Source organism: Oratosquilla oratoria, chromosome 6 (genome assembly GCF_046742065.1).
Source record: "Oratosquilla oratoria isolate Oo_2021 chromosome 6, ASM4674206v1, whole genome shotgun sequence".
In the NCBI taxonomy this organism is placed as follows: domain Eukaryota; kingdom Metazoa; phylum Arthropoda; class Malacostraca; order Stomatopoda; family Squillidae; genus Oratosquilla; species Oratosquilla oratoria.
Window position 1 is genome coordinate 83,045,576 of NC_134782.1, and position 12,500 is coordinate 83,058,075.

Below are 12,500 nucleotides of genomic sequence, written 5' to 3' on the forward strand. Positions count from 1 at the left end.
CGTTCTTCTTCTTCGCGTTCTTCTTCCTCGCGTTCTTCTTCCTCGCGTTCTTCTTCCTCGCGTTCTTCTTCGCGTTCTTCCTCGCGTTCTTCTTCGCATTCCACTTCGTGTTCTTCTTCGCGTTCTTCTTCGCGTTCTTCTTCGCGTTCTTCTTCCTCGCGTTCTTCTTCGCGTTCTTCTTCGTGCTGGGGATCCCGTGTTGGGGTTCCGCCCCGAGGCCGAGGCCGAAGAGGAAAACGAGGGATTAGAGCGCGGAATGCTGCGGCCGTAGGCCGCTGTTTGCGCAGCCAAGCCCCCGGCGAAGGCGGGGAGGGCGAAGCCCGTGGCTTGTATCAAGGAAAAAAATACTTTTTTTTTTTCAGAGCCATTTTTCATTTTATTTTATTTTATTTCACCAGAGCCATTTTTTTAATTACCATAGCCATTTTTCATACTTCCAGAGCCAAGTTTTTGCAGGTTCGATTTCTTAACATGTTGGCTTCCCAGTTCAAACTGATCGACAGACACAGCGCCTCTGTTTCCACTGGCAGTGGTTGGGGGTGGAAATGCACAAGCCTTGCAATACACCGTTAGAGTACCATCACTGCCCCGATCCACTTCAAGCCAATCTAGGTTCCACGAGCGTATAGTAGATTCATGCTTTACTGGTTTTAGTTTTCCCGTAGAGTTTGAATTAGGCTTTGCTGGTCCAGAAGCGGTTCCTGCAGTCAAAACACTCTCCCTCGATTCTGAAAAGACCGAATCTGAGGGCAAACCATCTTCACTCATCTTCACTCGCTTCACTAGAAATCGCTCCATGATGTACGATCATCGAAAGTTTGGCATGAACATGACATACGTAGACCTAGCTACCGTAAACCTAAGCTAGCTAACGAATCATTTTTTATTTTTGTATTTTTTATTCTCCCTCCAAAGATCCATATTTATGAACTAAATATATAATTATCAAATGTTCATATCTATACTTAAATTTATTTACTTTCAATTACTAACAAAACATTTGATTCTATTTTGTTTTCTCATAAATACGCAAACGAGGGTATAAATGGGATTTCCCAGTTTCCCTTCTAGGCCTCAAGCGAGTTTGCATATGTACAGTGTACGTATGCATGTGGTGATGTGTTATTGGGTATGGTGCATTGTACATGTAGTCAGCGCGTTGATTGGGCAGCTAGCTGCATGCAACCAATGAACTTCCCTGCATTTTGGGTCCATGCAATTCGCAACTAGCGACATTATATAGCACGATAGTCATATAGAGTCTAGTCAACATGTACTAGTATACGCGCACATGCAGCTGATACGAAGCTAGGCTAGGTAAGCCATTGAACTCTAGCAGCTATACCGCGTACACATACGTACATACATCAACAAATTAAAGTTGATTGATGCGTTGCGTTTATGATATCGATTGATAATGCAGTGATTGATCACGGGTAAGTTGTGTTTGCTCTGATCCTTTCATCATTGGTGATGGGATTCAGGGATTGCCAAATGATGGATAATGCATGAAAAACGTTGAATCTTGCCGCGGGAGCGATTTTTTTTTTTGGTGGGGGGGGGGGGATCGCTCCCGCTATTGCATTTGCGAGAGCGACATTGGAACTTTCCCGAGCGAAATCGCTCGTCCCTCCCATGTATTTTTTTCGCTGATATATATATATATGTATATACATCTACATTTATCAACCACGATTCACTTTAATTCTAAGCCATCAACATCGAGAAACTCGAGGAGGCGAATTAAAGTGAATTGTGGGTGATAAATGTAAATCTGTTCAATGGGACCCATTCAGTGTTGTACACACACACACACATATATATATATACATATATACATTACACATACAAGGTATATTCCTGAAAAATATGCAAATTTAATTTTACATAAGAGATTATTTTACCTTTCCTGGAAAATCTGCATTAATTTCACTTGTGAATTAATTTCGCATAAAAGTGCATGATAACTTTACACAAAAATAATATTTGAATCATGAGGATAATATATTTCCCACAATTGTATATTTTGCCATTGTGAAGAGCACGTAATCCAAAAACATTCATTTTACACGACTGTCTCAGTACAATGGATGATTTTAATGAAGGAAAGACAAAGCCGAGAAAGCCAAACCAGACCAGCGAAGAATTCCCCACGAACGGAACGGGTTGGGGAAAGAAAAACGATCATATTATCACAGACACATTTATAAGAGCCAGAAGAAGACGACGTGGTGTGAAATAAACAGGAGGATCAATACTGCCTTCCCGTTAGGTCAAAGAATCTAAAAAGACTGAAAAGAGTACGTGCGTCGACCAATATAAGGCAGAAAACAATAGGTTAAAAAAATGAGCAGTCTTAGAACAAAATAGATAACAAACTATTGATATGAATTAGATCTCCATCATAATTTCTTTACGTCCAGGTTGTGTGTGTATGTGTATGTGTATGCAAATATATATATATATATATATATTGCAGTAATTCACAAGGCACACGTGTAAATAATATGCAGAAAGAACAACTGGTAAATAAGAAGCTTAGTCCGAACGTTTTCGTCTATTTAAGACATTATTCGTTGATAATGTCTTAAATAGACTAAAACGTACGCACTAAGCTACTTATTTACCTGTGTTTTTCTGCATATATATATACGTATGTATATATATATATATATATATATATATATATATATATATATATATATATATGTCTATATGAAACACAGGAAAACCCACAGTCGGAGAAAAAACCTTCGAATAAAGAAGATTCCTATATTTCGGCTATCAACTGTAGCCCTCTTCAGGTACTTTCCTGAAGAGGGCTACAGTTGATAGCCGAAATATAGGAATTTTCTGTATTCGAAGTTTTTTTTCTCATACTGTGGGTTTTCCTGTGTGTCATTTACAAATGTGCTACTACATTTCTGTTTAGAAATATGTCTATATATATATATGTATATAAATCTTTCTCTATGCGTCTTTTCCCCTTCCTTAACGGTCATGGGTATCTCGCTACTTCCCCTTCTCTGTCTCTCTTGTTTCCCTGCCTGCCTGTCTGTCTGTCTTTAATAAAAACGCCCGGCATTGTGAACGCATCCATAGTTTATGAAATAACACTGCCGAGACTGTGATTTTTAAAGTCATCACGGCAGCACTGTTGATTCTTTCTCGGGACTAAATATATATATATATATATATATATATCTATATATATATGTATATATATATACATATGTATGTATGTATGTATGTATGTATGTATGTATATATATATGTATATATATATATATATATATATATACACATCTATGTATATAAATAAATGTATATATATATGTATATGTATGCATATATATATATATGTATATATATACATATATATAATATATATATATACATATGTATATATATATATACATATATGCAAAGTAGGCCACTTGAAAAAAGAAACTAAAGAAGCAGAGCGCTGTCGTATATTACATCTTCAGTGCAACAACAAGTACAAGATGTAATATACGAAAGCACACTGCTTCGTTAGTTTCTTTTTCCAAGTTGTCTACTTTGCATAAGTGAACACACGTACCCGTGTTCTTATTAGCATATACATATATATATATATATATATATATATATATATATATATATATATATATTATATATATACATATATATATATATGTATTATATGTATATATCATATATATATATATGTATTATATACATATATATATATATATACATATATATATATATATATATATATATATATATAAATATATAAGAGAAGATTTGGAATCTGGGATCCATATTGGAAAACTGTAAACACCAGATTCAATTGAAGGGTTTATTTGCCCGACGTTTCGATTCCCGTCCAGGAATCGTGTTCAGGGGATATAACGGTTACTTTTTTTGTTTTGTTTTGTTTGCGTCCCAAACAAATACAAATTAAATACCAATTAGAATAAAATAAAATTCAAACAAAAGTTACATATTTGTGAACATAAAACAAGCGAAGCAAAAGTAACCATAGGTGACACACAGTAAAAACAACAGGACAGAGATGTAAATAGAAGTGGACCAAATATCCGCACTGAAGAATCAGGAACAAATGACTAAATTAAAAACAAAAAATACACTACAAAAATACAAATAAAATAAGATACATGGCTGTGAACAAAAAACAAGAGTAGCAAAAAACCTCTAACGTAACACTAACGTGAATACTTCAGAACATAGAACAAGGACCAAATGTCCGAAAAGAAATGTCAAGGGTAAACGGCTAAATTACAACCAAACAAATAAAACCAAACAAAATAAAAAGAGTAAATGGCAGTGAACATAAAGCAAGTGTGACAAAAAACATCAAAACGAAACCCAAAAGTAAAAACAGAACATAATTCAAAGACGTAAAAGAAAGAAGGTGGACCAAATGTCCGCCGAAGTAGGAAGTGGGGGACAGGAGGAACAAAGACTCAAAAACAAATTACTACATTACAAGCAAACAAATAAAAAGCAAAGAAGATAAAAAAGAAGAACCGTAGAGAGAGAGAAAAAAAGGAAGCAAACTACAACTGTAAATGAGGACAAAAGTCACGGGAAGGGGGAGTCGAAGAGGTGCATTGGGAGACCGCTTTCGAGAAAGGAAGTCGGCCAAAAGCCAACTGGTGAACAAACGACAGGTCGAAAAGAAGCAGACGGAGAATAGAAAACAGAACAGAGGAATTAGCCTGTGTTACTCCTCGTGCCTAAATACATAGGGTTGAGGTCAATGCACCTGTTTATGCAGTTGCTCTTAGTTTACCATGCTTCCAAGAATAGTCTTTTCTTTTTGTTATTTTCTTTGTGTAGAGTTGTCACTCCAAAATAACAAAAAGAAAAGACTATTCTTGGTTTTATTTGTTTGGTTGTAATTTAGCCGTTTACCCTTGACATTTCTTTCGGACATTTGGTCCTTGTTCTATGTTCTGAAGTATTCACGTTAGTGTTACGTTAGAGGCTTTTTGCTACTCTTGTTTTTTGTTCACAGCCATGTATCTTATTTTATTTGTATTTTTGTAGTGTATTTTTTGTTTTTAATTTAGTCGTTTGTTCCTGATTCTTCAGTGCGGACATTTGGTCCACTTCTATTTACATCTCTGTCCTGTTGTTTTTACTGTGTGTCACCTATGGTTACTTTTGCTTCGCTTGTTTTATGTTCACAAATATGTAACTTTTATTTGAATTTTATTTTATTCTAATTGGTATTTAATTTGTATTGTAATGTATTTTTTTATTATTGTAAGGTATGCTTTGTACAATTGACTGAAAGGGTGAACCTTTCCCAGGTTTACCATTTCGGCGATTCATAAGGAGTTCACATTCTTGCAACCGTTATACCCCCTGAAGACGATTCCTGGACGGGAATCGAAACGTCGGGCAAATAAACCCTTCAATTGAATCTGGTGTTTACAGTTTTCCAATATATATATTTTTTTCTTTCGTTTCCGGTGTCGAGATGTGTGTGTGTGTGTGTGCGTTTGTGTGTTTTCCCGCATAGTTCTGACGGCGACTCCTTCCTGGTCTCCAGGCCGCGTCTTTCGACTCGTTACGAAACTACAGTTTATTCGAAATATCACTCCTCGAAGAGGAAGTACGTCGAGGATCGAACTGTTTGTGTGCTCCCACTCTGTTCACCCAAGACTTCTAAATAAAAGGAACTTTGAAGTCACAAAAGCGTTTCTGGTTATTTTTTAGATTACCTTTAGTATTTGGGAAGATAAGGTATCATTTCAATGGTGATTATAACCAGTAAAAGTGTTCGTGCCTCCCCCCCAGGTGCTCTAATAACTTTGTTCTTTCATGCCCGGGGATGGGGGGGGGGGCAATCGGGCCCTGTGCCGCGCTACGCCGGAGTAACCCGATTCGCCTTTGTTACCTGACTCTTTTATCCTCGGCAAGAGGCGGTGCCAATCAACACTTCCAAATTGTACCAGGGTGCTCTCTCTTTCTCTCTCTCTCTCTCTCTCTCTATCTATCTATCTATCTATCTATCTATCTCTATCCGTGGTAGACTCTCCGTATATGGCAATGACTATGTTTTATTCAGTCAATATTTTGGGGGACTTTAGTAACACCCCTCCGGACCAGAGTCACTCAGCATTCTCTTAAGATTGAAGACTAGTCTCCACTTCAAAAAAGAAAAGAAAATGATTACCACCATTTTTAGCCTCTGTTATCCGTCCGTTCCACTTCCTTTCTTAAATATTTCTTTTACGACCCAACCTCTTCGGTCCAGTACGACATCCAAGGATAGAACCAATGACTATATTCAACATAAAATAAATCCTAAGAAAATCTCTCTCTCTCTCTCTCTCTCTCTCTCTCTCTGTTTCAGTCCCCGGGCGATGGCCAATCACGGCGAGTAAAAGCTAAAACTGATCCGTGAATCAATTACAAGATTAATTTGTTCTCTCGACTCTCTGGAACAAGGAAAGACCGAAGACGAACACTCCCCTTCCCACCTTTACACGAGAGGATAGTGGCGTGTTTGTCTATTTGTGATTACTAGTTCTCCTGTTTCGTCTTGCGCCTCATTGTTACGTGACTAGTTTATCGCCACTAGTGCTAGCAACATATAAACTAGCCCTCTACTTGCCCAATGTCAACGGAAAGTTAGTAAAATTGCCTCCAAACTATCCTAGTGTTAACCTTTAATTGCAGGGTAAGTTAACTAGCAGCAGCAGCTACTAAACCAGCCCCGTGTCAACGAGGCTTTATTGAAGCACCTGGAGTACCGAAATTAATCTGCACCCTTCCTTCCGTCTTTCCTTGATATGATTATCATCGAATATTCGGACAAAATCCTCATCAAAAATGAGATTACATTAGACGGGATCAGCACTGAAAGATGTCGATAATTAAAGACCTCGACGCATAATCGACTTCATTTGTAAGTACTACAGGAGTCGACATTTTATGCGATGTCATAGCACCCAAGATCGAGAGAATATTAGGTCTGCTCGCGCGCATGTTGTGACGTCATCTGAAGGGGAGCCCACAGAGAAAATGGTGAAAACGTAAGTGAAAATGTTAGGTAAAAGAGAAAACGTAGGCACCACAGAGTTTCTGGGAGACTTACCTATTTCATGTTCTGCAACCGTTAAAATGGGGGTTTCATTTTGGAAAAATGTTCTTGTGGTTTATCTTTGACATATTTAATAAAGAAACAGACGATGCAGTTAAAACTGGTGATTGACGTAAACGCCATCTAGTGAGAGAGCCGCACAGTAAAATGTATGTGGACGATGCGGCTCTCCGTGAGCTTTCCCGTCTTTCCTATATAGTCTTTGGGCCAAGCACTTCTAGTGACGTCAATGCGCAAACGACCTAAATACTGGATAGCTGTTGAGTAGACCTTGTATTCTCTCGATCTTGATAGCACCCGTCTTTGTTGAAGCCGAACTTTTATGATACGGAGAAGTCGACGAGGTCGTAAGACGCACTGACATCGTAAGTCTACGACCCAGAGACCGCCTCCTGTAGATGTGGAGGCAACTGTTGGATCTACTACAAGGTCCCTCACCTGGCTCTTTCGTTCCAAGTGGCACTTTTCCTTTCATTCGAGCTGTCGCTAGCCTATTCTATTAATCTCTATGGTACTTGTTGAGTATTCATTATATTCTTCTATAAAAAAAATACTAGTAATAATATATATATATATTGTATATATATATATATAGTATATATATATATATATATATATATATAATAAGAATAAAAAAAATGAAATAAGATTAAATATAATAAAAGTAAAATGAAATACAATACAGCAAAATAGAATCGAATAAATAAAACTGTATAAAAATAGAATATATAATGCAAGGTGTACACACTACAAAAAATAACACAAATGAGTTACAACACCAACGTATGCTGGAGGTATACCTTTTAGTCCATAATGAAACTGTATACAGACTAAGAAAAAGAATACAGTAACAATAATATAAATAAATAAATAAATAAACTAGTTAATTAACAATAGATAAGTGAATGCATACACAAAGATAAGAAAATAAAACTAAACTGAAACCGTGAAACGTCAATAGAACTTCTTTTATTTCCACAACAGAACTGAACAACGAAACTCAGCAGCCACGTTTTCCCTTTGGCGCGAAACTGTATCGTGGTGACAGACTTATCGACCGTGCAGCGTGATACAGTCCCACCTTTTCTTTTCCTCCATGTAGAGAAAAAAAAGAGGAGGCGAAAGAAGGGAAAATACTGCGTTCAGAAGGATAAAATATGGCCTCCTATTTGTCCCTTGTCCTCACAAAAAAATCAATAAATGTGACTCGTGACTGTTGATTCCAGAGTGGACGCTGGAGGTGGGAATGTGGTGTGGTGGAGTCCAGACTACTCTCAAACATTATTATCCCTAACTCTGTTGATAGAGTCTTAACTGGATTAACTCTGGTAACAGCCCTGAGGTAGTGGTTGTATCTGACAGTAAGCAAATAGTTTGAACAGTAAGAGCATGGTGACAATGTCAGTTGTATTAACACTAATAACAGTGCTATTATTTCTGCACTATTACTACCAATACTACCTCTACCATCAGCGGTAGCAGTGTTAGTGTATCACTAATACTAGTAGCAGTGGTGGAAGTGATAGTAGTAGTAGTAAATAATATGATACAAGCTATAAAAGGGTAATCGACAACACAGTCATTGGCGAGAGAGGGGCCAAGGAACTGTGTCTGTGGGAAACCGATCCTGAGTACCTACACCACACATTTCCACGAAATAGAGGACGTAAAAAAAAAAAAAAAAAAAAAAAAAAGTAGTAGTAGTAGTAGTAGTAGGAGGTCGTACTGAAAAAATACTACTACTACTACTACTACTACTACTACTACTACTACTAGTAGTAGTAGTAGTAGTAGTAGTAGAAGTACTAATGGTGTTGGTGATAGTATCAGTAGTAACAGTAGTAAGAGCAGTAGCGGTAGCAGGAGTAAGTGATAACATCATTACTACATAACTAACAGCAGTACTATACAAATAGCCCTACAATTACATTAAAATCAATAACAGTAGAAAGAATATCGAACAACAACAAATTACGTGAGTACTACCGACAGAGTCTCCGAGTGCCAAATTAGGCACTTAGGTATTGAAGGAACTCTAATAAGTTTTCGTCAACTTTGTTTCTAGGCCGCCCAAGGCGAAGCCTAAGTCAACATAGGTACACGGGACGCCTACCAAGGTACTGGAACGAGTACTGAGCTACTGAGTACAAACTACATATCCCGAACATTGCGAATAGGCTGGTTAGGCAAGTCGCCAGGGAGGCTTACAAACAAGCAGGAAAGAAAGCAGGCAGGTAGGAGGGTAGGCCGGCCGGTTGGCCGGCTGGCTGGCTGGCTGGCTGCCTGGCTGAGCGCGTCGCACCTTGCCCCGGCGCAGTGTATCACTGGCGCCCGGGAGAGGCGGCCGCCGCAATAGCAGCTGTGAGTGAGCGATTCGTTTCGTTGTGGACAATCAGTTGACATCCTCGAGTGTCGGCCAGGTGAGATTCCTCCTGCTGCCGCTGGCCAGTCGCTCCGTGAGTGGCTCTCAGTCGGTGGTGGTCACCCCTCTGAGACAGAGGTGATAGTGTGTGTGAGCGTGGGTGACGGTCCTTGGCACAGGTACGGGGAGTGAACAAAAGTTTCCGGAAGATTAGTAACAGGGCAAAAGTGTTCTCGCCCGCCTTGGAGGCTGGCAGAGGCGGCACAAAATTTAATGAAGGTCCCAGCTCTTCCAGCTGTTCCGAAACTTCCTTCTGGAAGTTTTCGACTTTACTTCAGAAGAGGCTGAAAGTGAAAATTTGGCGTTCAAAGACGGGTGGGGGGAAAATTATCTCACACAACTTCAAGAACGCTCCTGAAGAGTGATTCACAAGCTTTGGTAGCCGAACTCAAAATCACTCATCCTATCTTGGCGAAGAATATTACTGAAGATCGGAAGAATTTTGACTCTTTAGTGAAGTAGTTTCCCTTGTGTTAGATACCAGTCATTAGGGCAATTCCTAGTATCACCTAGATGCCTAGGATAAACGGAGATTCCATGTAATAACTAGGAATACGGGAAATCGGTTGGAAAGCAAATCTTGCAGCTTCACTATGTGCACCAGCCACAGAGAGACTAGAGAATAAAAGTGAGCCTCCAGCACTGACGTTCCAGTAACAAGGGCTAAGATTACGTGTTATACATGTGCACCCTGACCACGTGTAGTACAAGTACACCGCCACAAGACTCAGCTGATCACTGCCCACCTGAGGCCCCAGGAGGGCTCTTTATCGACCTCCAGATCCTCCTACAGCCAACGTGAAGCTTACCTGTTTTTGTTGGTATTCATGGAATATTCAGTTCCACAGTGAAGTGGAAAATGTGAGGGTAGTTTGGTTACCAGAGCAGGAGCAACCGCAAGTGTTTTCCTACGTCGTGCTAAGCAGCCAAAAAAAAAAAAAAAAAAAATCCTCCTGTAAGTAATTAAGGTAATTGTGCTCAGCAATTCAGAATCCCCACTTCATTACACTGCTGCCTTGAGCCGGGCGAGCACTTGAGTGTACAGCTCAGGCAGTGTTTCTCTGACCAAGCAATTACCTGGGAAGTGCTTAATGGAAAATAAGCAGTTGTGTTAATTTTTTTCTCTCATTTCCAATCACGAAATCCCCTGGATTGTGTGTTTCTTGTGGTCCGGCAAAATCCTTTCTTGGTGATACATCTCATGTCCAGGGATGAGGAGTGATATCTTAGTCGCTGGATTACAACACAAAGGGAGTGAATGCAAGTACAGGACTTGAGCGCACAAGAAAATGAGCGACAACAGCCGTATCTGAAACTTATACCTCACCACGGTCCAGCCATCGTCGGGGCACGACGCCCTCCGCCGTCATCCAGGATGCTGGTGACGTCGTGAGAGCCTTCGTCACGGTAGATCGTTACTTCCATCACTACCACTGCCACCGGGAAGACAACACCTGATGCCGAGAGTTCCTCCCACCAGGTCATGCTAGAGGGTTCTAGGCTGCTTCCATGAGAAAGACCGGTCTTTGGGGGATTCCAGCAACGACTCACGGGTGACGAGGCTCTTGGACCAGCAGCCGCCATTCCCTGTAGAAGGAGGTGACTCGCCTGGAAGAGCGGCAAGATGGGGTGCCAGCTCACAAAAGCCATGGCGGGCCGGAAGCAGAAAAAGAAGGAGGTCCTTGTGCCGGATCCTCCGTCTCCGGAGCCCCTAGATTCGCGTCTCCCCTTCACGGCGAAGCAGAAGTTCAACATGGTGAAGTCGTGGAAAGGCATCGCCCGGGCCATGGAGCCAACTGGCGTCTATATGTTTCTCAGGTGAGTAAAGTGGAGACTGAACAAGGTCACACCATAGAGTTAATATGTAATGTATTCTTCACATGAGTGGAGATCACTTCGCCGTACGCGTAGCCAGTGAATGAAATCGACTTAAGAGGCGAAGGCGTCAAGTAATGCTCGAAGTTTTATGATTCAGTTGGATAAGCATCTGAACGATATGACGTAATGTCGGCCAATATCGTTTTCTTCTTTACTTAATTTTTGCGGTTTTCTATTTGTCTCATTCATCTCTTTATATACATATTTGTTTATTGATTTATTCATTTGCTTATTAATATATTAATTCATTAATCTATTTATCAACTTATTTATATATTTATTCTTTCTACTTTTATCAAATAATTTTCTGCATACGACTTTGTTCTGAACCAAAATGTTATTGTATATTCTTTAAAAGTTTATTGTAAATTGACGCTTCCTTGATATATGGGAAAGTATCTCAAAGGCAGCCACAAAAAAAAAAAAAAAAAAAAAATCAAACAACATTCATTACCGATGTTTAAGTACACAAAGTCTGTCCATATTTTCAAAAATATCTCTGAGATTGACAAGACGTCACGTAGCCCTCTGTAATTTCGGGTCTGGACAAAGCGACATGACGTCATAAGCCCCGCCCCCCTGCGCGTGGATTTTATTCTATCTATTCATCTAAATTATCTACTTACCTATTTATTTATTTAGTTATTCGTTTACTTATCTATATATCTTTTACAAATGTTTGGGGTCCAACCATGAATACAACAATAATCCAAAAATGCTTTCTTTCATTATTATCCGGAATTGATCAAGTGTGAATTGTAAGATAAACCCCCGCAGTTCAGTCTCATCTGAGGGAAGGGAGGGGGTGGATGGGGTTGGAAGTTCCTATCCAGTTCCAGTAGAACCATAAAGTGATGACAAAGAGCCATAAACCTTTATCACAACTACTAAAAGGACCGTTGAGCTGCTTCGAAGAATTGGCCATTCACAGACAGACGGACAGACCCCTTACACGATTCCTTTAAGAGAAACAGATATCTTTTTATTTCATTCGTGTTAACAAAAGACGATTTTATTCACCTGAAACAAGAACCTAGAACTGAAATAGGGACGACTTTTTCAATCTACTTCTTCGTG

The 12,500-nt window shown here is 39.4% G+C and overlaps 1 protein-coding gene across 4 annotated transcripts in view; it reads left to right on the top strand.

Annotated features, from left to right (window-relative positions):
* The window catches only part of LOC143026671 (uncharacterized), a 381,520-nt gene that overhangs the window by 120,963 nt on the left and 248,057 nt on the right, over nucleotides 1–12,500 (top strand). For 2 of the 4 annotated variants that reach the window (XM_076187461.1, XM_076187460.1), the window contains exon 1: nucleotides 8,864–11,363. The exons of the other annotated variants lie outside the window; for them this stretch is intronic. In XM_076187461.1, coding sequence (XP_076043576.1) covers nucleotides 11,170–11,363 — 194 coding nt within the window. In that variant the 5' untranslated portion in view covers nucleotides 8,864–11,169. Of the gene's footprint in view, nucleotides 1–8,863; nucleotides 11,364–12,500 lie in introns of those variants that run through there. 4 annotated transcript variants of the gene reach the window in all.